The 24318-nt window shown below is 57.1% G+C and overlaps 1 protein-coding gene across 3 annotated transcripts; it reads left to right on the plus strand.

The window, feature by feature from the left end:
• SCYL3 (SCY1 like pseudokinase 3) lies at nucleotides 1–24261 on the plus strand. Of its 3 annotated transcripts, none has more exons than XM_036272272.1 (15): nucleotides 1–156; nucleotides 657–894; nucleotides 4638–4848; nucleotides 6846–7031; nucleotides 8331–8444; nucleotides 9979–10035; nucleotides 11214–11316; nucleotides 12289–12400; nucleotides 13847–13924; nucleotides 15646–15785; nucleotides 16969–17150; nucleotides 19989–20160; nucleotides 21934–22080; nucleotides 22683–23305; nucleotides 23691–24261. In XM_036272272.1, exons 3-15 carry the CDS (start codon nucleotides 4684–4686, stop codon nucleotides 23748–23750), a joined length of 2139 nt encoding a protein of 712 aa, XP_036128165.1. In that variant the 5' UTR covers nucleotides 1–156; nucleotides 657–894; nucleotides 4638–4683; the 3' UTR covers nucleotides 23751–24261. The 3 variants fall into 3 exon arrangements, with proteins under 3 accessions (XP_036128165.1, XP_036128166.1, XP_036128164.1); XM_036272273.1 differs by lacking the exon at nucleotides 657–894 and having other exon boundaries at nucleotides 22683–22754; nucleotides 23226–23305; XM_036272271.1 differs by lacking the exon at nucleotides 657–894.
• The last annotated feature ends 57 nt before the right edge of the window (nucleotides 24262–24318 follow it).

Below are 24318 nucleotides of genomic sequence, written 5' to 3' on the forward strand. Positions count from 1 at the left end.
GGGCCCGTCTCTATGGTGGCGGAGGGACCAGACCCCGAAGGTTGTGGGTGTAGTGGCCGGAGCCTCACGAGGGAGGCGAGGGTGGTTGGTGCCAACAGGGGGCGAAGCGGGAACCGGAGCCAAGACCCTCGGCCGCCTCCCGCCGCCCTCCGGCAGGTAACAGGGCGCCGAGTTCCCGTCCGCGCGGCCCGGGCGCGGGGAGGGGCGGGGGCGCGCGCCCGGCTCGCGGGTCCGCGCTTGGGGGCGAGCTCGGCGCGGCCGCCGGTTGATCCCGGCCCGCGCGTCCGCGCAGCCCCCGGGGCGCCCTGTCGGCGGGGTCGGCGGGGTCGGCGGGGTCGGCTGGTCCCGGCCCGGCGGCGCAGGCGGCCGGACCCTGGAGGGAAGCGCGGAGCCGGGCCTCGCGGCAGGTGGGGCAGGTGAGGGGCAGCCCAGCGACACCGCCCGCCCCGTCCCGAGCGCCCCTCCGCGGCCGCACCCCGTGGCCCCTTGGCCGGGCGCTGTCGCCGGAGCCCAGGGCCCCCCGCCCCCCGGGGCCGCGCCGCCGCGGGACGCCGCCTTCCTCCAGGATCCTAGACCCGGGCCCGGCCCCAGGGGCCCGGCTGGCGCCCGGCCGCGCGTCGCGCTGTGTGTTTCGAATAAAGATGAAACGTTTGTAGGAAACCACGGGAACCCTCAAGAGTCGCCCTGAATCTCGGAATCACTGCACTGGCAGCGCTGTTCATAGGACCCGCGTGCAGCCCCACGTCGCCCCCTCTCTGGGCCGAAGTCAGACTTCTTTTGGGTCCAAGGCCTCATTTGTATCGTGGTCACCTGGTAGGGCCGGACCGAGCTTCAGGCGGGGACATACACCCGACACAGACCAAAGCAGAGGACCCCAAGTAACGTTACCACCAGGTAAAAAACGTCAGCCCTTGCAGGGTGACCTTAGAGCCACAGTGCAGGCCATTATCTCGGGCACTCCCAAGCCCAGGGCCTGGCCCGAGACCGCCCAGGCCGATTGGGGAAGGAGCAGAGCAGAGCAAACCAGAGGACCCGGTTTCTCAGTTGAGCAAGTTGCCCAGTGCCCCAGACCAGGGCTTTGGGATCCACAGGTGGCCCAGAAGCTTGGGGGTGCAGCCCAAGAAAGCCAAGGAATGGAGGCTGGTAGGCTCACACATTTCTAAGGACAAGACAGGATGCGTATGCAAGTCAGAAACGGCCTGGGTGACACAACTAGGAGACCTTTCATTGTCGAGTGGAAATGGCCAATTCTGCAATGTCCCCGAGCTCATAGCACAGGGCGAAGGTGTCCTCCTCCCCTTCTTGTGACTTCTGTCTCAAAGCTAAAAGATTTCGTGTTTCCCCCTTCACTCCTCAGACCGAGAAAGGGCACTTTGGAAATCCCGGTGCTCACTGCTTAACAGTCTTACATGTCAGAAAGTCCATTTCAGCAGGATTATCGTTCTGAAAGCCCTGCTGCTTTCAACAGTTTCAGTGTCTCTTAGGATCCAGTCGTGTGACCGAAAGAATGAAGAATTACTGCTTTTAAGACATTCTCACCCTGGCCGGTTTGACTCAGCAGTTAGAGCGTCAACCCCTGGACCCAAGAGTCACAGGTTCAGTTCCGGCCAAGGGCATGTACCTGTGTTGCAGTTTGTCCTTGGCCCTGGTCGTGGTCAATGTGTCCCTCTCATGTTGATGTTTCTCCCCCTCCCTACCATCTCCCCTCCCCACTCTATCTGAAGATATTTGAGAAAGTATCCGCGGGTGAGGATTAAGAAAAGACAGCCTCAAATCGCAGTCAACAGCATATCTTTTTATCCCACCCTAATAAAGTTTGCCCTGGACACAGGTTTGACGTTAATCACGCTTTTCAAAAATGGCATCTTTCTCTTGAGTTCTCACAAGAAAGGGAGTCATTCCTTTGTAGTTTTTAAGTGATAGTTCTCAGGGCCCGAGACCCAAAGTGTACACTGCTAAGAAAATGGCCAGTTTTGGCCTCCTGCTAAAGCTTTTATGACCCTACGCTGCTAATTATCTCGAGGGGAATCCATACTGCTAGGTCGAAGGTGAATAGATGACGCAAGGCCCAGGGTTGCCACAAGGAAGCGTTCTGCTCAGAAGTGACTACATTCTTCAGCCAGAGCACTGCCCCTGAATCGCAGGGCCCTTCTGTCTGCTCTTGACTCATACTCAGACTAAACGGCGTGAGTTTTGCCGGGTGGATTTTCATTCTCTTGATGTTTCGGAAAGCCGTCCTTTGTGGCCGAGGCTGGCTCCAGAGAGGCCCTTGAAAGCAGCGCCTAGAACTCATTCCTCTAGTCCGACTGGTTTGGCAGACGAGACCTTAGAGAGGAGCAGGGTTTTCTGCTTATGAACCAGCTATTGTTTTCATAGAACACAGACCCACTAGGCTCCCTGCGTGGACCCGAGGCCTCCTGCGTGGAGGCGCTCACTGAGGCAGGAAGGGAATGGCTGTCGAGCTGGGAGCAGTAACGTGCTCTGTAAACACCACTGAGCTGCCCGCCTGCTGCCCACTGGCTCCCTCTGTGCCTGCCAAGCATCTGCCTCCATGCGACTTTGGCTTGCCAGAGCCCTGACTCTACCTCATTGCACCCCTTTACCTCCTGTGGGAGACAGCCAGACCACAGGTCCCAGAGACGACACCCCACCCTTGACTATGTCCAAGCAGAGGAGCCAGATCCACACATGAGCCTGACCTGCTCAGCCGGCGTGGGGGTGTCTGGAAAAGAGAGTTAACGTCGTTGCTTTTCTCCGTGATCCTGTGTAAACTCGAATTTTATTTGCCATCCCTGTAGAAGGGCGAATGTGACGTGTAGTTGAGACACTTGGCCTTTTAAATACCGTTTTGTGGTGTTTTGTTTGTTTTTTACTTAGGGAAAGTGCATTGCTGGCGGGCAGGAGCTCAGTAGATTTGTTCCGAAGCTGACTTCATCCTCTTTCAATCCTCACCCGATAATATTTGTTTATTCATTTTTAGAGAGAGAAACATTGATATGAGAGGGAAATATTCACCAGTTGCCTCCCTTACACACCCGCACTGGGAATCGAACCTGCAGCCTTTTGGTGGACGGGCTGACGCTCCAGCCAGCTGAGCCACCCAGCCAGGGCCGGACTTCCTTATCCTCCGATCATCCTTGTATTATGAAAGACTTGCGTTTAGCTCGCGTCAGCCTTGTCCGGTGTCCCTTGCACAGTGTCGCCCGTGCGTCCGCAGCACTGGGAACTCGGAGGCGTGTGTCTAGAGCAGCCCGGCGTACTCAGAACATAGCGAGTGTGTGGCTCTTCACCGACGGGGTAAAGTCCAAGGGGAGGGTCTGTGTGTAACGGTTATTAGGTTTGTATTTATCCAAAGGAGGCATATTTTAAACTAAAACTGTTAAAGATCAGTGTTTGGCCATGTTATCTGTTTGCCAGATTAGTAAGAACTCTTTATTTTTTAAATTGTGGTAAAACCAGAACCGAAGTCTGCTACTTCTTTTTCAGACATGTTTGGCCTATACAGACTTTAAAACAGTTTGAGCCAACACTGAAAAATGGGGACATTTCCCTGTAAATATTCAAGCTCTTGGCTCCTTCTGATCAAGGACACAACCTGACATCTCTGGGCCTGCACCCTGGTTGTCACCTGGTGAGGGCACAGGCCTGTCTCATAGCAGGTGCTGTGCCCGCTCGGCAGACCCTGCGCTACTCTACTTGCTGGGCTGCTAGGCGTCGCCTGTCGTGACCATGTGAGCTGTGTCCCTGTTGGAAAGACAGGTCTGGACGGGGCAGGTCCACTGCGCATGTCTGTGTGCCTGTGAGTGCCCTGATCTGACACCCACAGCAAAGCTCTGTTCACACTGCAGCGTGGTTTTCAAGTGTGTGTGTGTGTGTGTGTGTGTGACACACACACATTTATAGGGATAGGCATACAATACAGATTTATTTTTTAAAATACATTTGAAGTGTACAATTTTACAAGTTCTGACGTTTGTAGTCACCCATAACCATTATAATCAAGATAACAAATGTATCCATTCCTTCCAAGGTGTCCTTATACCCTTTGCCATCCCCTCTGACTGGGCCCCCACTCCAGGCAACCACGGGTCTTTGTGTTATTAAGAGTAGTTCTCGTTTTCTAGAACCTTGTGTATGTGTGGGGTTTTTAGCATTCGAGGTTGCCCAGCTTTGCACGTGCCCCTTGCACTTAGCATGACTTTGAAGGGCAGGGAGGCTGCCCGTTCTTCTGTGTGTTGTCATTGGTATTCAGTGAGCTGTTCCCTGTCTGTTTCTCCACTGGGATTGTACTGGCTTTATGTGAGCTCCCCATTTGTTCACGTGGTTTTTGTCATTGTTGGAAGTAGTCTCCAGTTTGTATTGTTTTCCTTTATAACTAAGTTATTTTAAACGTAAAGTTTAGTGCTCATCAGGCATGCAACTTCCGTGAGGCGGGTAAGTGCGCGGGTCAGGGACGTGATTGCTCGTCCCCCACCCCGAACGGCAGGTGTGCGTGCCGGGGTCACCGACAGCGTCGCTGGCACCTTGCCGAGCATCACCTAGTTTACTGTCGAAACTGGCAGGTTGGCCTGGCCGCACCTGGGTCCTGGCTCGTGTTGCAGAGACTTGAAGTTTGACCGTGTTCTCTTTCCTTTCAGGTCCGTGGCTTTGGGGAGGGGCTGCCTTAGGCCCCCCGCCCCAGGGATGGGAGCAGAGAGCAGTGCTCTGAAGAGCTGTGCAATAAAGGGGCCCCCGGTCACCCTGCCCTCCGGACTCGCCGTGTTCCCCGCCGAGCTGCAGGATGGCAGAGTCGCGTCGGTGTTTGTGTACAAGAGAGAAAACGAAGACAAGGTTAACAAGGCCGCCAAGGTACGCGGTGTGGCCCCTTCGTAGTTAGTCCTTTTTACTGTGAAGAACATGAAATGATGGAAGGTCAAGGAGGGTGCGCCACAGGAATAGTGTCTTTGTTCGTGGCCTTAACAACATAGTTGTCCTTACTTCACGGGAGTGTCCCCAGCTTGTAGCACGTGGTCAGGGACCATGGGGATACTCAGAAGCTTCATAAAACAAAAACTCAGCTTGTGGCTTCCACACCAGATGTTACTTCGTGGTGAGGCACGTGGGAGGTGAGCGTGTAAAGAGGTCGCTGGCTCTGCACAAGGGTTTCAGTAGCCTGTTGACGGTGGGCCTGGAAATCAATCTTTTAGGAAGAGCTATTTCTCATGAGTCTTTAGGACTGCTGTTTTCTCTCCCTGGGGCAGTGGCACTTAAAGGCGGAATGTGCGTCCATCTGGTCTCAGCTTTGCACCTTAGGAGGAGGAATGTTTCTCCCTGAAATTCTGTGCCCTCCAGTCTGGGCCTCTTGGTTACTTATGTATTTAACAGTGAAATGATGGTATTCTCTCTGTCTACAATCCTGCAAGTGAATTCAGGCTACAGTTAAAAACTACTGCTCTGTGTAATTCTCAAAGTGAAATAGTAAGTCAGAGGTAGAACTGTGATGAAAAGTTAAGCCCCTAAGTCTTGAGTTAACTGTGTACCTGAGCCGAAGCTGATTCCTGGAAGGGGCTTAGTGTGTAGTCAGGACTAGATCTCACCCTCAGCCTGGGTAAGGGTGCGTCCTGTTCAGTCGTCTGGTCCTGCTCCTCTGGACAGCAGAGGTCCTTACTTGCAGTCCCTTCCTTGGCCAGTTCCTGGACAGTGAATGGGTAGACCAGGCATTGGGAAACTCAGGATGGACACTCTGAAGGTGCTGTCGTTCAGTCACCTCTGTCCCTCAGAACAGCTGTTTCTCTCCCCAGTGGATGCTCATTCGAGTTACATTCGGCAAGTGCACCTGGTCGCTCCCTCTGTCCTCTGGAGCAGAAGCTTGAATCAAGAAGTGTTTGCTGGCTGCCGGCCTAGCCCGGGGATCTGGGTGCAGGATTTGATAACTGCGGGGCGGGCGCACACACAAGGTTCTTGCTCGGGGTCAGACAGTGAGCTCTCCCTTCCTTCAGTAAACGCACCAGGAGTGACTGGACCCACAATTCTGCTGGGCATGTAGGATTGAAAATACACAGAAGAGAAAACAAAATTTATTTTTTCGTTTACTAACCAAATGAATGTTTATCAATTGTATTTCCAGGCCAGTAGTAAACCAGGCAGCATTCCTCTGACTTCCTGTTCCCCTGAGCCCTAGAATAAGAATGAAACCAAAGGGAAGCCAGGCCGGTGTGGCTCAGGGGTTGAGCATCGACCCTGCACCACTAGGTCACCGGTTCGATTCCCGCTCAGGGCACATGCCCAGGTTGTGGGCCCGATCCCCAGTGGGGGGCATGCAGGAGGCGGCCAGTCGATGTTCTCTCTCATCGATGTTTCTATCTCTCTTTCCCTTCCTCTCTCTCTAAAATCAATAAAGAAAAAGAAAACCAAAGGGAAATCATTCCAGCCTAAGACAGAAAAGCCGAATGAAGAATTTTTCCTGGAGGCAGAAGTGAAGGAGACTCACCACCCCCCCACCCCACCCCCGTGTCTCCTCCCCAAACTTTGACTCCCCTTGTGGTCCGCACCCTCTCATTGACTGCTGAGTTCCCAGGCGGTTGCTGTGGGCACTGTTCAATTCAGAGCAGGGACCCTCAGGAGGGCTGGGCTGTGGGGGCTGCATCCTGGAACCGAGACTCTGCCTCGTATTAAGTGTGGATAAAGTCGGAGGAGTCCGAGGTTCTCCGGCCTGGTTTGAGTGTGGGGTAGCCGGGGGAGGGAGGGAGCTGCAAGGGAGCTTGAATGCAAGTTTCCATCTCCTGACTCTTCTGTGACATGCATGCAGCTGTCATGGTGGGCAGCAGAGTCACTGACTCCACACTGTGCTGCTTGTGTTTTTCAAGCACTTGAAGACACTTCGGCACCCGTGCCTGCTGAGGTTCTTGTCTTGCACGGTGGAGGCGGACGGCATCCATCTGGTCACGGAGCGGGTGCAGCCTCTGGAAGTGGCCTTGGAGACGCTGTCCTCCGCCGAGGTCTGCGCTGGCGTCTACGACGTCCTGCAGGCGCTGGTCTTCCTCCACGACAGAGTGAGTGGCCGGGACACGCGGCTGGGGCTTGGCTGTGCACGAAGCTGCGTGTGGAAGTCAGGACTCCTGTCTGTGGGCCTGGGCAGTCGGCGGCGTTTGTTACCGCGCTCCCGCGTGGGGTGGTCGGTGCCTGCAGAGGCGGTGGCGGCAGCCGCGGGGGTGTCAGTACAGCAGGCGGCACCGCGCTGCTGCGGACCAGTCCCCCCTCCTCTTCAGTAGTTGGCTCCATTTTCAGTTTTGAAAACAAACGCTACCTTAACGGGGCAGAGTTTTACACGTCCCTTCCCGGCCAAGCAGGTGGTAGCGTGAGAAACGGCCTCTTGCCCTGGCGGGGTAGTTACTGCTGCTGGTGGAGTTCACACGGCGACGTGCTGGGCTCTGGCAGCCCCACCCTGAACACCTGTCACGGGGTAGACGCCTGCATTTCCTTCCTCTTCGTGTACGCCTTTACGTTTTGTCTGTTAGCGGGAGAGTGAGTCTCCAGATACCCGTGTGGATTTATCTTCTCCGGAGGGCGTCTGAGGTTCAGAGAGCGGGCAGCGTCCTCTTGCGTCCACGGTGCCAACTCTGGTCCTGGAAGTCTGTGTGCGGGGGCACCCCTGCCGCTTCTTCGTGTTTCCCAAGTGGAGAACCTTCCGCACTACCTGAGGCTCCCTTTACAGTAGGTGCGCCTCGGGGTAGCAGACGCACCACCAGGCGCATGTTTGCTCTGCCGGCTGAGCTGTTAAAACGCACTTGTCCCCGGGATGATCTCTGGTTTGGAAAAGGGACCTTGTTCTTCACCGTCTCCTCCTCTTCCTCCCTCTCGTATGTGTGGCTGCCTGTATTTACGGTGTCGACTGTAGCTCTGCTCTGGTCTGCGCTGCTCTGTCCGTCCTTATCCACTTCCTCCTCTTGGGCAGAAACTTGTCATGTCTTCCAGGACAGGATTTCAGCTCACGTGGGTCTGGGTTTGGGATAGAACGTGGGCGAGAAAGGATTCAGAGAAGGAGATTAATATAGGAACCTGTGGGAGCAAAGAAACTTGATCTTGGAAGGTCTCAGAGGCAAACATAGGTTCTGAAGATGGTGGGTCTCCTGGCATGGGAACGGGGTGCAGTGTGTTAGTGACGGCCTCGCTGGCGGGGTTGACAAGGCTTCCCAGCCTCTCCCCTCTTCCTGGTCCCCGTGCTCCAGCAGGCCCCTTCGGCGTGCCGTCTCCGGAAGTCCGGTCGTCCACGCAGGATGCCACACGTGGGAAGGCTTGCCAGGCCTGTGTCTGGTGATTCGTATTTAGTTTTTTAAAATTTCCTCTTTCAGGGACACCTAACACACAACAACGTCTGCTTGTCGTCTGTGTTTGTGAGTGAAGAGGGGCACTGGAAGCTGGGAGGGATGGAGACCGTCTGCCAAGTGCCCCAGGCCACCCCGGAGGTAAGCGGTGGCAGGCCCGGTACCAGCCCGGACTCCTGTGGTGCTGGGCGGTCGCAGGTTGGGGACTTGGCTTTTGGGCTCATATCCTAGAAGTGTGGGATTTTCTTCTCCACGGGGCACTGGGGTCATTTCTTCTTTCCTCCTCTGTTATGGCCGAGGAACCTGAGACTGAGGTAAACGGCGTGGTCAGGTTTTCAGTTAAACACACACACACACACACCACCCCCACCACCCCCAGAGCAGTGCTCTGTGCACAGCTGTCGGGCTGTCCGAGTCCGTCTGTCCTAGAGCTGGCGTCGGACTGTGCGTCCCACCTCCCCCCGGCCATGTGGCTGCCGGTGGCATATCCAGTCTGCCTCACGTCCGTGGGTGTCCCGGGGCTGGCCCAGGCCACCCCCTCATGGGCTCCTGCTCACGGCAGCACCGCTTCACCACGAGGCCCTCCTGACTTCAGCTTCCGTCTGGTTCGGTTCTGAGCGTGTAGCTCTTTCTGGGACACGCTCCAGGCTCTTTCCCACGGAGGCGACCAGGCCCCGTCTCTTCCCAGCTTCCCTCGGCCCCGTGGGTGCTCACACATTTGCTGGGCTGCACCGACCTGGCCTGCGCTGAGGCTCACGGAGGGGGGCCGCTGCTTCCGCCTCACTGGCTCTGATCCTGGGCACCCTCCCTGCCCTGGGCTCTGGGCAATGTCAGAGCCGAGGGTAAGACAGCTCAGTGTCCTCTGCAGAGCCCTCTCGGACACCTGCCCAGCAGCACGAGTCACTCCTGTGCTTTGTGTCCCTGAAACTCGGAGTCGATGGTCTCGGCCGAGTGCCTCTGTGGGGCAGAGTGGACTGCATCCCCTCGGTGTTCCTGGTGCCCGAGTGGTGTTTGGGACTGGGAGACTCTTCAAGAGCCCTGCCCTAGCCGGTTTGGCTCAGCGGTTAGAGCGTTGGCCTGCGGTCCAGAGACCCGGGTTCGGTTCCCACTAAGGGCACGTACCTCGGTTGCAGTTTGTCCCCGGCCCTGGTTGGTCGTGCAGGTGGCAGCCACTCGATGTGTCCCTTCACGTCGATGTTTCTCTCTCTCTCTCCCTCCCACTCTATCTGAACAAAAAATGGAAAAATGTCCTCAGGCGAGGATAAAAAAAATTTTAAAAAAGCCCTTACATCAGTGACAGAACGTCCTTGTTCGGTGGTGATGTTACAAGATCCTCAACTTTTCCGTCTCCCATGGCCGCGCGCCTTTCGATGGGGTCCGCGCCCTGAGGTCAGGGGTACGCGCGCTGTGCTGGAGGAGCTCGTTCGCGCCTGCGCAGGAGGGAGGCGGTTCCATGATGCGTGCAGGTGCCCCAGGAGCAGGGTGCCGGCGGAGCCGCGGGAAGGCAGGGACGGCGCAGGCCTGGCGCTGTCCGTCTTCCGTTGGGAGGGTGGGAACGCGTGCATTCACTGGTGGCAGTGTCGTGGCTGCTCTTTCCATCTCCTTGCTTTTGTCACTCGGTGTGAGATTGGTTCACCAACAGCCACCTGAATTCTTTTCCTTATTTCCCGTCTAGTTTCTGCGGAGCATCCAGTCAGTGAGAGAGCCGGCTTGTATCCCTCCTGAGGAGATGGTAAGCCGATGCCCTGCGCTCCAGCCTCTGCCCACCCCTTTGCTGAGCAAACTGAGGCCTCCTAATTCCTGCGACCCTCAGGCTCTGAGTCATCGCCACAGAGGGAGCTTCTCGCCACCCAGCTGACACCCGTGACATTGTTTAAAGGTGGTGGGGCCTCACACACATGGGGGACCTAAAGAATAACATAAACGCACAAACAATGACACAGACGCAGTGAGGGGCCGACGGCTGCGGGGGGGGCGCTGGGTGAGGTGAAGCCAGATGGGCAGGTACGGACAGTCATGGGCTGTGACGTGCAGCACAGGGACAGTCAGTACCACTGCTGTAGTGGGTGTGGGGTCAGCGGGTGCAAAAATACGGGGGACCACTTGGTAGAGTACAGCTTGTCCAGCCACTACGCTGTGCGCCTGAAACTGATGCAGAGTAACACCGAATGTCCACTGTGATTGAGGACGGAAGGGTAACGTGAGATGAAGGGGGGCCTCTGGGAACAGGCTGGTGCTTCCTCCCGGGTCATGGTGTCTCTGCACATGCTGGAGGCAGCACCAGCCATCGCTCCGCTGTCTGCCTCAGTTGCGGGTCCGAGACGCACACAGAGCAGTCACTGCGCTGCGTGCTGGTGAAGTAGCGCTGTTGGCCGACAAAGTAGAAGCAGCTGCTCAACCTGCTCTTACAGCCACTAAACAGACGTTCCCAGACACGTCTGAACGTGCTTTATAGGGAATAAAGCCCAACCAGAGAGACAGACACGAGTAGGAACCTGAGGCTCGAAGGGAGCAGGGTCATCCAGCAGGACTGCGTGTGTGCTCGTGTGTTCTGAGGACTGGTAGGTTGGAAGTCAGTTGGAGAGTTCTAACTAGCGTTCGGAGAAAAGGAATGGAGAATAATCTCTGGGCATCTTCGGTAGTGAAGTTTAGTGTTGTTTTATGAGACCTTGTTTCCATCACGTGTGCATTTATGCGCGTGTGTGTGCCGATCATAGTGAGTAATGACAGCATGACGACGGAGACCGTTTATCCTGGGTTGCTGTCGAGCACGTTTTGAAGGGCACAGACGGAGCCGGGAGTTGGCAGGTGCCGCCGAGGGCAGCTTTGAGCCCAGTCGGCGCAGAAAGGAGAGCGCTTCAGAAATGCTTGCGGCGGCTTCTCCGGCTGTGACGGCCTCTCTGCTTCTAGTCTCCAGAATTCACGACCCTGCCCGAGCCACACGGACACGCGAGGGATGCCTATGCGTTTGGGATGCTGGTGGAAAGGCTGCTCTCAGTCCTGAGTGGACAGGGTGAGTTGACGTTCAGCTGCTGCATGCACAGCACAAGCGGGACACCGACGGCCTGCAGGCCTCCGCGGCAGTGAGGCCGGGGCTTCTCCAGGACCCCTCGTGAAGAGGACCTTTGGTAGAAGCACCTCGAACCCTGGCTGGCACTGTGCTGTGACCTTACTACCTGGCGTGGTGGGGATGGTCCGAGCCCGAAGCAGCCCGTGAGGCAGTGAGCGCCGTTAGGACTGCTGTCTGTGCCCCGCAGGTGCGCGGAGTCCGGTCAGACCTGGTTTCTAAGTGAAGCTTGATGCTTTTACCTTCATTCTGTCAGAGGCCTGTAGAGCTTTTCATCTTGCCATGACCACCTCGTTGCCTGCTTCGTGTGTTGCCCCTTACAGCCTAGACTCCCGAGTCCTGCTTTGCACACGGGGTGGCAGCCTCGCCACTGCCCAGCAGCCACTCCTGGGGACACAGCTCCTAGCCCCTCACCGGCCTGTACCCCCCTGCCAAGGCCCAACCCGCCGCCGGGCTGATGCCGCGGCCTGGAGTCACTTGCACCGTGCCGCTGTCCCTCTGACTGTCCCGGCCTCGGCACTCGGCCGTGCACCCCCGCCCCCCACCTGTCTGGAACGGTGGCGGTTCTGTGCCCTCCTTGGGAGAATGGGAGGTGTCCTTCCAATGGCTCGGTGTTTGGCAGATGAGCCGCCCGGCGACGGCCCGCACACCTGCCCGTGTGACCTGTAGGCCTGAGCTGAGTGACAGTCAGCAGTGAGGGGCACCGGAGGGGAGGCACTTGGGGGTGGCTGCGTCGGCGGGGGAGGTTGGCAGGGCAGTTCCCTGACCTGCCAGGGAGTCGGCTTGAGGACTGGAAGCTGTTTGGCAACAGCCAGGCTCTGTTTGTTTGGGCTCTTCCAGGTTGGTTTTGCTCTCGTCAGTCCAGCTAGAGGCCCTGAGCGAGGGCGCCGCCGGAACTAACTGTCCTCTGGATTTCAGTTTCAGTGGACGTTCTCCGCAGCTTCCGGCAGACCTCGCACTCAGCCCTGCTGAGCCCCGTCCCCCAGTGTCGGCCGGCGCTCCGCACCCTCCTGTCCCATGACATCTTCAGGTAGGGGCCTGCCGGGACGCCGCCCCCTGCACGCCTGCCGTCCACGCGTCTGCCCCAGTGAACAACGCAGCGGCCCCTCTAGTCGTCCGTCAGGAGACCCAGTCGGGTCCACGTGGGGTAGGGAGGCCGGGTCGCCCTCAGGGTCCGGTCGCAGACGGGAAGCGGTAGAAGTCACAGGTGTCAGAAGGCCAGGCAGACACCAGCGGGGCCTTAGGCTCCTGGGGGGGAGAAGCCAGGCCGTGGCCGGGCCTCCGTTGTGAGGAATTGGGAACCTTGATGAACTGGCTTCTCCTTCCTGCCCACGTGTTAGCCACTTGAGTTTGGTCGGACTTGTGTTGGGGTGGCGATGAGCTTACTGTTCCTCAGGCAGCAGGTGTGGCTGTGCCAGGGGGAGCGGCACAGATCTCTCTCCGCTTCCGCTGTTTCTGAGCCTCTCCAGGCTGGTTCGAGTCACGTGTCCCTCGTGTTTTTACCTCCGTGAACCGCTGCTCAGGTTAATTCCACCTTTGTGCCTTCTGTCAGCAAAGCGACCCTGTGTCACCTTTGAACTGAAAGCCCTCGTTTGCAGAGAGCCCGAGAACAGGGCGGAGGGAACGCTGGTGCCCCCAGGGGACACTGACCTCCAGGACGGGGTGGGGGCTGTCGGCACACGGGCAGAGGCGCAGTTTTATGGTTATCGGAGCTCTGCCCTTGTCTCCAAGAAACAGTTCCGAACGTTTCCCTTGCAGGAGCTTTAACCAGGGTATCGCCCCGTCTTTCGTGTGACCCACAATAATGTCTTACATACCCTGACAGTCTCTGCAGACGCTGTCCTTTCGGTAAACAGATTCCCTCGTCACTGCGTGTGGCCCGAGTTCTGCAGAACTCTTAACAGAAAGGGCAGAGGGAAACGAGAAAACACACCTGCTCTCCTTCCCAAAATCCAGGAGTGACACGTGGGAGAACCCGGCAGGGGGCAGGGCAGCCGGCCAGCATCTCCTCCGGGCAGCTGTGCTGCTGGGGGCTGCAGGCTGCGTGGGAAGCCTGGTTCCCAGGGCACCGTCCCCGGAGGGCGGGACAGGAAGACGGACGGCTGTGGCCCCGCAGTAAGCTCACCGTCCCCTGCCCAGCTGGAGAAAGGACCAAACAGCTGCAGCAGGGAAACGAGAGTCCTGGGACCTGTACGGGAGCGCCGCTTCCCGCCTCGTCACTAGTTTTTGCTTCGGCAGAGACTTGAGAAGCAGCACCCACTGCAGTGACAGCCGTTTCCCCAGGCCTCTGGTGTGCCCTCCATCCCAGCAGCGTCGGCACGCGTGCCCTCCGCAGGCCGAGCCCGCTCGCTCCCAGGCTCCGTGGCAGCGGAGCTGCGCAGACCTTCCCCAAGTGCTGCTCGAGCCGCCTGGGTAGGCTTCGGCGTCCACATGCCTCCTCTGATCTGTTCTGCACCTTTTTCTTTTTGGCATTTAGGAACGATTTTCTAGAAGTTGTGAATTTCTTGAAAAGTTTAACATTGAAGAGTGAAGAGGAAAAAACTGAATTCTTTAAGTAAGTTCAGAGCATTAACACCTTAAAACTCAGTGACTTGGGCTCAGTCCATGAAATCGCGTGGTCTGGAGAGGGGGTCAGGCGCCGGGTTTGCTAACGAAGTTTCCCGAACATCACCGTGTCGGGCTCCACGTGCCCAGAGGTGGTGAGGGCGGCCGGTGGGGACGACAGTCCTTCAGTGATCGAGTTCACGGCGTCCTGAGGACACGGGGGAGGGGACGTGCTCTGGGTGGTGAACGGACACAGTGTGCCCTGTGCCTGGGCGACCAGCGCCAGGTCTTGCTGGGCAGGCGAGAGGAGGGCACCCTGCACGTGGCAGTGAGGGGTGTGCGTGGGCTTCGGGCACTGACACCATCCCCGGAGGGACCCCACGCTGCGGAGCCATCGGTCTCCCTGAGAAGGGCCTGCTGTCTAGAGGCACAGGCTCAGCCCGTGGCGGACTTGGGTCCAGTAGCCCAACCTGAGGTAGCCAGGGTGGTAGTGTGAGGCCATACGTACAAAGAAGACGGAATTGCAAGTCTTAGTGATCGCCACCAAGTGAACTAGGATCCCGGAGCAGAGGACCTACCGTGCAGGGAAGAGGACGCACGGACGTTCGGCGTGTCTGTGGACTTGAGCGGTGCCTGGTGCTTGGCCAGGCGGGTCTGAAGCTCGGGAGAAGGCTTAGCTGATGAGCTGCAGGTGATTTAGGGCTGTCAGCTTGTAGTTGGCGACCTTTTCCCGGAGAGAGTGGAGCACGAAAGGACAGTGGGCCCAAATGGTCAGCCCGGGGGCCCTGCCTCGTCAGGGCTGATGGGAGGGAGTGGCTGACAAGTGAGACCAAGGACCGGCGGTTGCAGGGACTCGGCAGGAAGGTCGCTTCCCAGGAGGAAATGGGGGGGGGAGTTGGCAGGAACGCACGGGGCGCTCGTAGAAGGAGCTGCTTCCCAGAGGGAGCCGGCGCCGCGGATTGAACTCCAGAGTGAAGGCAAGGGGAGAAGGTAGCCGTGGGGAAAGACCTCCTCCTGCAAAGATCAAAGCAGGGGAGCACAGACTTGCCGAGGATGGAGATGGAGTCGGGATGGAGTTGGGGACAGTTCTCAAGGCTGGAAGAGGAGTGGAGGGGCTGTCAGTGGTCCTGGCAGGGAAGGGAGTGTTGGCGCAGTGGCTGGATGGGTGGCCTTAAACACGAGGGAACTCCCACCCGTGGTGCCTGGACAGGAGGTAGGGATAAGTGGGATGTGAGTGGACCCGTTTCCTAGTAAAGCAGGAAGCAGGATTGCCCAGAGGCTGATTTGTAGTGGGGTGGCATCACCAGTAATACGTGTTACCCGTGTTCTTGTTAACTCGGAGCTTTGCAGGGGGTGTTTTAATGTAATGAGCTCAGTAACAAAAGGCTGCTTGTTTACTGCGGGATGTTTGGATGATCTAACGTCCTGCATCTTATTTCGGGGAAGCACCTTTTATTGACTCCCAAGCCTGTGGCTGATGGGAAAAAGGACACTTCTGTTCATAAGGGCAGCATGTTGAAAGCATTTCCTCGCTGGGGTTGGAGGTCTGAGTGCTGGGGAGCTGGCTGGCCTCTCACCTGCAGGCGTCGTAACCCCCTGGGACCCACCTGGTCACCTTCCCCAGCTTCATTCAAAGCGCGCCAGCCGGGGAGCAGGGGACAGGCTGCACGGTCCGAAGCGTGCACGAGTGGTCCAGGGCGCGGCCAGCCTGACCGGCCTCCTTGCCCGCAGGTTTCTGCTGGACAGAGTCAGCTGCTTGTCAGAGGAGCTCATAGCCTCCCGGCTGGTGCCCCTGCTGCTCAACCAGCTGGTGTTCGCGGAGCCCGTGGCTGTGAAGAGTTTTCTTCCTCATCTGCTAGGCCCCAAAACAGGTGACTTTTTTTTTTTTTTTTCAAACTGTTGATGGTAATTGAGGAATTTGGGGATGATTAGTCCGTGTTGGAGCAGTGAGCTAATGGCGAGGTGCCATTAGTGTGGCTGCTAAAAGTGGGGACAGTACTGGCCCCTGATGCCTGAGACTCAGACCTGGGTCCCCGAGCCCACAGGGCGGACACGGAGCGTCTTCCTGGAGTCAGACTTCCCACGGTCAGGCTGTCGCACGCACCTGCACGCGCACACAGGACTAGCGTGTAGAAGCAGGTGCCGCTGTGACGGGAGCATCCTCCTCAGGGACACGTGGGCTTGCGGGGAGTGGCTGGAGCCTCCTGACCCCACAGCACCACTTGGTCTTTCTCGGTGCGAGGATGGAAAAGCAGAGATCACTGTACTTCTGTGAACTTCAGGTTGTTTTCTGACTGAAATGAGGTTATTACTGTGTAACTATAGCACCGTAGATGGTAACATAAGCTTAGAGGGAATAGCATTAATGGGCTCTAGAATTTTCAGTTGCTTTTAGAACTTATTTTCTTAGACAATCTCAATCCAAATGATCAGCACAGGTAATTATTACAACCAGAATTTCCTTGTATCTTACTTGATGTCATTCCCTTTCCGTGAACATTTCGCTAGAGCACTGCCCTGCAGTTGCTCAGATCCGAGGTGGGGTGCGCTTCTGCGTCACCTGGAGCTCTAAAATGTTGCCTGTGCGCCTGACCCCCTGGTTCTGGGACCAAGGGCAGGGGCATTACACACACTGTAAAGATTCCCACGACCACACCACCGGAAGAGGGCGCTCCGGCACCAAGTCCCGTGGAGCATTCGGCCCCACCCATCTCACAGACGCACGTGCACCAAAGGATCGCTTTACCGTGCTCATGAAGTTCCCCACTGACTAAGCGAAATGTGTGAAGAGTCATTGTTCGGGCTTCTGTTGAAATCTAAGCTTTCTTTGTAAGAACGACGCAGTATTTTTAAAACGCTTCTGGCCAGTGGGGTGTGTTTATGACTCTGCCTTGAGAAGTTTGGGTCAACAGAGCTTCCCTTTGGTTCGGAGCCTGAGAATTCAGCCAGTCCCGAGGCGTGTCCGGTTCTGCGCTGGGTTGTGTCACGTATAGCGTGGCGCCCTTCACGGAGGGGGCAGTTGTTTTTCATCTGTCCCCCCTCTGCCCGGGGTAGGTGCGCCTGGAGAGACCCCCCGCCTGCTGTCGCCGGCCCTGTTCCGCTCGCGGGTGGTCCCCGTGCTGCTGCGGCTGTTTGCGGTGCACGAGGAGCACGTGCGCACCGTGCTGCTGTCCCACCTGGAGGCCTACGTGCAGCACTTCTCCCCGGAGCAGCTGCGGACCGTCATCCTGCCGCAGGTCAGGTCAGGTGGGGGGGGGGGGGGCGCCTGGGGGAGCGAGGCTGAAATGGGAGCTGCACGGGCGCGCATTCGCAGTCCTGTTCGGCATGGGTTTGGGCTGAGCCTGAGAAAAACGGGGTCGTTGGCCAGTTGTTGGGGAGGAGGCAGCGTCCTGGTGGAATGCTGGGTGAGCACAGGCTCTGCTCGTAGCTGCATGGAATGGTCCTCGCTGAGCAGGAGGCGCTCGGTACCAGGGCTCAGCCTCTGCAGCCTCACAGGAGCCTCGGTAGGATCTGCCCACTCGAGGGCTCCGGGCTTGTTTCCTGTGACCGCAGACTGGCGGCTTAAAACAAGAGAACTGCTCTCGCTCTGGGGGCAGAGCGCAGACTCGAGGTGCCGGCAGGCCCTCCCTGCCTCCGCTCCCGGCAGGCCTCAGCCTTTCTTGGTGTTGGCTGTCACTCCAGTCCCTGCTGCTGCTGTCACGTGATCTTGTTACAAGAACACCAGTCGATGGATGTGGGGCCCACTCTAACCCAGTATCACCTAATTCTGGGGTCGCATTCTGGGTGCACATGAATTTTAGGGAGACACTATTCAACTCATTGTGCAGTCTTGAAAGATTTTGTCAATCATGGGACAGCTTTCAAATGAGAGAAATTTACTTGAAATGCAAGGGCTGGCTTTATGCTAGTCCCTGTGCTGGTGAACTGGGCCTCGGGGTACGTGACACTTCCTGCTCTGAGGAGCTGGTAGGTGGGAAAGGCAGGTGCTGATCTGTGTGAGACACCCCAGAACTCAGTGCCTTCAGATGGACTCATTTTATCCTCATGGTTCTCTGGATGGATGGGGCTTATCTGGGCTTCTGGTCCACAAGGTCAACTGAAGCAGCTGTCATTTGGGCCCATTGGTGCCAACACAGCCAAACGGCTCCTTGGCACTTTGGAGGGCACGGCAGCGATGCCGGGCTTAGCTGGGACATGGGGCACTGCGCCTGTCTCTCCACGATGCCGTGGGGGACACAGTCTCCGTGCCAGGGTAGACGCTGGGGCTGTGAGAAGTGCCAGGCAGCCTACAAGGCCTGGGCTGGGAACTGACAAAGCCACTTCATCATTCACTCAGTTCAAGTGTCACAGATGAGCCTCGCTGTGCCGTGGGTGGGCGTGCTCGAGGGCGTGGATGGTGCGCCGTGGACGTGCTCGAGGGCGTGGATGCTGCGCCGTGGATGTGCTCGAGGGCGTGGATGCTGCGCCGTGGGTGGCGTGCTCGAGGGCGTGGATGCTGCGCCGTGGGTGGCGTGCTCGAGGGCGTGGATGCTGCGCCGTGGATGTGCTCGAGGGCGTGGATGCTGCGCTGTGGGTGGCGTGCTCGAGGGCGTGGATGCTGCGCCGTGGACGTGCTCGAGGGCGTGGATGCTGCGCCGTGGACGTGCTCGAGGGCGTGGATGCTGCGCCGTGGGTGCCATGCTCGAGGGCGTGGGTGCCGGGCGTGGCTCCCTGGGGGCTGGCTCCAGCAGGACCTGTCACTCCCCGTGGAGGTGTGTCTGCAAACCCAGAAGAGGGAGGAGGCTCTGAAAGAGGTGCCGCCGTCGGTCTCAGACCCGGCACTGAGCCCAGGTGGAAGGACTGACAGTCGGCATGTGCCGCAGTGACGGCTGCTGGCCTGGGTGCTGGCGCGCTCTCGGGGCTGCACTGATGGCTGATGTGAGGACAGTCCGGCCGGGAGGTGGCAGGGCCCTGGAAGTGTGGCAGGTTGTGGGAGAGGACAGGGAAAGCAGGGAAGGGGTGGGACTGGAAGTTTGAGGGTGACTTAGGTTTTTGCCTTGGGTGGTGGTTATGATGATCACGTTCAGCTGGTAGAATCCTAATCCTATGCAAAAGAAACACGCTCAAGTTTACTTGTACAGCTTTGTTGTGAGTGTCTGATTGTTGCCCGGCCCGTGTGGCTTAATGGTTGAGGCACCAAGAGGTCACCAGTTCGATTCCCAGTCAGGCCACGTGGCCAGGTTGTGGGCCCGATCCCCAGCGGGGGGCGTGCAGGAGGCAGCCAGTTGATGTTCTCTCTCATCGATGTTTCTGTCTCTCTCTTCCTCTTTCTCTTTCTCTAAAATCAATAAAGAAGAAAAAAAGCCTAGGAAAAAAGTGCCTGATTGTTAGCACTGGACCTGATAGTTACCCGAAGCCCTGCTGCAAACCCTGCTCTTACATGAGTGAGGAGACTGGCACAGAAAATAAAGTGGGCCATCAGTTCAGCTACGGGATTCCTGGCAGAGCTGGGATGAGAACGATTCCCGGTCACCCAGGCCCGCGTCCTGGCCGCAGGTCCCCTGCTGCAGATGCTCTGGGAGTCATCTTCCTTGCACCTGTGCCATTCAGAACAGAACCTCTCCTGACACCCGACGTGGCTGTCTTACTTCAGGCTCTGGCTGGGGGTTCAAACGAACTAAAGCACAGAGGCCTTAGTGCAAGAGGTCAGGTTGCTCCCGAGACCAGGCAGTGGGACTGGAGCCGGCGGTCTTCCCTCACTGGTCGTCCTCACCGCCCGGGACCAGCTCTCCGTGTGCTGTGCGCATGGCCACGCACGGCTGCCCCGTTCCTCTGTTTACCGTCCTCATTTTAAGCTCTTTCCGTGCATCCTCAGCTATGGGGCTTCTGTTCAGCTAGTCATCAGGTGGCCAAGGGTGGTGGCTCTGTAACGTTGTTTTGTTTACCTGCCCGCAGGTGACCATACGTCCCCTTACTGTGGTTTTTAGGATAAGTCTGCGACGGGTTGGGAGGGGGACACGGTGGTCCCTGAGCACAGAGGTGAAGCGCAGCTGTGGCAGGCAGTGGGGCTCCTACACTCACCTGTCCGCTCCTAGGTGCTACTGGGCCTGCGCGACACCAGCAGCTCCATCGTGGCGATCACGCTCCGCAGCCTGGCCGTGCTGGTCTCCCTGCTGGGGCCAGAGGTGGTGGTGGGGGGGCAGAGAAGCAAAATCTTCAAACGCACCGCCCCCGGCTTCACCAAAAGTGCCGACCTGTCCCCAGAAGGTAAGAATGATTTAAAAGGTCTCTTATGGCAACTGCTGGTACTTGATTAGATTTCTAACGTTGTGCAAGTAGCGCAAGTGGCTGTTCAGTCAGGTGACAGAAGTGGAAGGCACAGTTGGTCTTTCCCTCTCCCGACCCCTCTCAGGCCAGGAAACGGAGAGTGGGGGATCCTTGCACCCCTTTCTGTAAGGCCACAGAAGGACAGATGTACATTTACGCACAGGTTTTAACACGATGAGAAAATGCTGCCCAGTTGTACAGCTGGTTATTTTCATGGAGCAGCCCCTCAGGGACCGGCCTCCAGGCGAACACTCGCTCCCGTGACAGCTGCCTGTTTCCCAGAGTCTGATTCACTCGTGAGCTCCCTGCTGCCGGAGAGCCCCCCTCTGGGTCCCCAGCACACACAGCCACGAACCACTGCTCCCGCCTTAGTGCTGCGGCGGCAGGTCCCGGGAGCAGGCCTGCCGGGTCAGAGCGTGCAGGGGTGGGCAGACATGCGGGTTATGGTTATTGCGGCGGCTTTATTAACTCAGAACGTCAGTGCGACTGTGGACCTACTTTTGCCTACTCCTGTATTAGAGATTTAGTAGATCTTGTCAGTTTCCAAAAAGGTTGTAGCAGTTCTTAGTCCAACAGAATCAAGAGCTTGTCAGGTGAGCAGCTGTTGACGTTTAGGCGCTCCAGGGAGCCCTGTTTCCGGCACAGTCCCGGCGGGTGTCACCTGGGGGGGCAGTGGCTTCTGGTCTCAGAGGCAGTGGGGTCAGCAGGTTCCTTGCTCTTGGGCTGTGACGTCGTGGAACTGGCACAGGGAGTTACCGGGAGAGGACCAGATGGGCTCTCACGTGGGGCCAGGGAGTGGTGAAGCCTCACGGACTCCTGAGTGCAGCTCTGAGGCTCAGCCCCTCCGTGCTGGCCAGACGGGGCAGCGGGCGCCGAGGACTGGCAGCGGGTAGAAGCTGCCGTGTCTCCACAGCTGTGGCGTGGACTGAACGGGGCGAGGCCTGTGCTGCCAGAGGGAGGGAGCACCTGGAGCCGGAGGTTTGCGGGATGGGGTGGGTGTGAGATGAGGCCCTGGGACAGCTCTGCGCTGAGGCAGCAGAAGCCCTCACTCCTGGCCTCGGCTCTCGTTCCTGCCTGGAGTTGCTGGTTCTAGACCTTCTACACCTGGGTCACCTGTGATCTAGACTGAGGAGGCCCCGAGGCAGCAGGTCCTTCTTACTAAACTGTTTCCTGAAGACACAGCAGGTCTAATCCCAGGCTAGCCCAGCTGGACGCCAGGGGCCCAGATGGAGACACTCAGCTTTTCCTCTTCTTTTACTTGCCTGTGTGGCAGACTTCAGTCTGCTGAGAGTTGGGGGGACGTGTTAGAGAAGAGGGTGAGTTAGATTAAGAAAGACCGGTAGGACTTCAGCAGGGAACACGATGGCAGAATGAAGCGAGGGTGGAGGGGGGCCTAACTGCTGGTCTCCTCCTCTTCTTAAAGCAGAAGGTGTATCAGGCAAAACTCTGTTCAAATCCCTTTGAGCAACACCCACTCCTCAGAACGTCCAGTGTCCCAGGCTGTCCCTTTCCTAACCAGGTGTTATCAGAAGGGCTGTCTGTCCTTCCACACCCCCAGGGCAGGCAGTCTGGTCCATGGTGTCCGTCCCTTCAGATGTTTGATGCTCTCCTGCACCTGATCTTGTGTCAAATATACTGCGGCTCACCTATCACGTGCTGGAGCAAGGCCCGGTGCACTGTCCCTGTCATTCTCTGGAGCTTGTTTATCCTCAGATTCTCCCACGCACGGCCAGCACGGGACCTCCCCGCTCTCCGAGAGCCCCTCCAGCAGGCTCCCTGCGGGCTTCTTTTCCGGCAACAGGCCCATCGACAGTGAGAAGCACAGACAGCGCGATTCCTACAACACTCTTCCCCAGACAGGTAGAGATACTCAGTCTGCATGGCGTTTCCACTGCTGGGTGAACATAAAATTACCTGCACTTTGACACTGCTCACAGAGGTGAGCTCGGGTGTCACGCTGCCTTCCTGGGCCACAGGGTGTCTGACTGCCTCTGCTCCACAGCTGGGCGAGAAGGGCAGGTTGACATCAACGGAATCCTTTTTTGCAACAAACACTTGACTTGGGGCCTTCTGATGCCTCATTGCAGCATTTTCCGAGTCGTCTCCAATACGAGCTCTGGGAGACACTCAGGTGTGCCCCAAGGGTGGTGTTGTGGTCGGTGAGTCTGGGGAATGCTAGTAGTCACCACCACACAGGCCTCTCTGGACCACACACTCCCACAGCTCACACAGTTGTCATCACGAAGGTAACGTCGTCTGGCTTTGAACACTTCTGTTTATAGACAGTTCTGCCAACAGCAGTTCCGCTTGACTGCTTCAAGGACACTGTTGTTCTTGTGATTTAGTGTAAGGGTAGTTCCAAGAAATTCCATCTGTACATGTCTTCAGTGTTACCTTTCCCCTAACTATACTTTTGCTTTCAACCAGCATTTAGGAGAGTAATCCTTGTACACACCCCGCAGGTGATCGGTTCTCTCGGTCGAGGACATTTCCCATGAATGGACTTTCAGACGCGAAAAATACCTCAGGAGACGGTGAGAGCCCCCCGCCAAGCCCCCCGGCGCCCGAGGAGTGGCCCGACTGGAGTGAGCCCGACAACAGCCTCGTCTGCACCCCGGTGTGGCTTCCAGAGCCTCCGCAGGCTGTCGGGGCTCCACGCGCAGAGACTTGGGCTGGCCCAGGAGGCGGAGTCCTGGTTACCTCGGGGGAACAGGACGCCATTCCCACGTCACTTCCGCTCACAGAGGCCAAGCCCTTGGCATCGAGCCCACCCCAAAAGACTGGTCCTGCCCCAAGCATGGACGACCCAGGCCAGGCCAAGCCACCAAAAGTGGCATCACTAGAAAGGTGCCTGAAGGTTCCATCAGAACTCTGTTTAGGAGAGGAGTTCACCATTCAGGTGAAAAAGAAGCCAATACAGGACCCTGAGTTGGATTGGTTTGCTGACATGATCCCTGAAATTAAGCCTTCAGCCGCTATTCTTGTTTTACCTGAACTGAGGACAGAAACGATGGTCCCCAACAAGGATGGTGTCTCACCAGGGATGCGATTTTCCTCAAAATTTGCTGCAGCAGAAATGACCGAGGTAAGGATTTCCCTCTGGGTACCAGCTGCCTGGTCCCCTTCATAACAGACACCGACCTGTCTTCCCGCCGAGGGAAGAGACAAGTGTGCACAAGACTGGTGGTAACAGTCAAGGCAGCAAAAAGTGAGTAAAGTCACTTCCTATTACTACCTTTCCTTCCCCAGAAACACGTAGCCACTTGTAAATAATCACTTGGACAGGGGAATAACCAAGAATAAGGTGTCATCAGATGGAATTCATTGGCTGAGACCGTGCTCAAGTCATTTTACTTGTTAGCACGAGGAATGTATTCTGGCACCAAAAGACAAGTGTGAGGCCCTGTAAACTGCTGCCTTTTGATGGAGATGCTGCCCCAGTGGCTGCCCTTGGCTTTGTGTCGTTGCAGGCGGAGTCGGAAGGCTGGGGAGACGCTGGGGAGCTGAACTGGGGCGACAGCAGCTGGTGACAATGGCTGTGAGTTAAACTCTGGGAAAAAGGATCCTTTTCCAATACGTCAAACCAATACCTCAAGCAGGCTCTGCAGACAAGAAAACCCCCAGGCGTCCTGCCTCATGCCAGGAGCTTTGCCAGTCTGTGCCAATGAAGCCAGAGCCCTGGGTGCGGCCCACAGCTGGGGAAGAGCCTGCGCCTCTGAATGGGGCCAGGTAATTCTGGAAGTAAAGGAAATAAAGACAAAACTTCAAGCTGATTAGCTTTACTTTGTGCCATTTCTTTAACACAGGTGAGAAGAGTAAGCTCTATTATGAAATATAATTTACTGAAATTTATTAGCTATTATGTGTATCAATGACTTAAAATTGTTATGGTTTCCGTAGGCAGCTTATTTATTTGTTTACAGTTTCCCAGAGTGGGGACTGGGCAGGTACTGACTGTCCCACATGTATTCCGTGTACCAAAGTTCATGAAAAATGTCCCCATAATCCTGTTCTCTAAACATCCAATAAAGACTATTTTCACTAGATTCACCTTGACAGAAGTTGTTTTGTGTGTTAGAAAACGTACAGCCATAGTTA

This window comes from Molossus molossus, unplaced genomic scaffold, assembly GCF_014108415.1.
Source record: "Molossus molossus isolate mMolMol1 unplaced genomic scaffold, mMolMol1.p scaffold_m16_p_20, whole genome shotgun sequence".
NCBI lineage: Eukaryota > Metazoa > Chordata > Mammalia > Chiroptera > Molossidae > Molossus > Molossus molossus.

Bases quoted from the DNA above. Each gene is read 5' to 3' on its own strand.
- SCYL3 (XM_036272272.1), top strand. From the start codon at position 4,684: ATGGGAGCAGAGAGCAGTGCTCTGAAGAGCTGTGCAATAAAGGGGCCC. The intron at 8,445-9,978 runs GTAAGCGGTGGC...TTTCCCGTCTAG, and splicing joins TGCCCCAGGCCACCCCGGAG to TTTCTGCGGAGCATCCAGTC. The intron at 15,786-16,968 runs GTGACTTTTTTT...TGCCCGGGGTAG, and splicing joins TCTGCTAGGCCCCAAAACAG to GTGCGCCTGGAGAGACCCCC.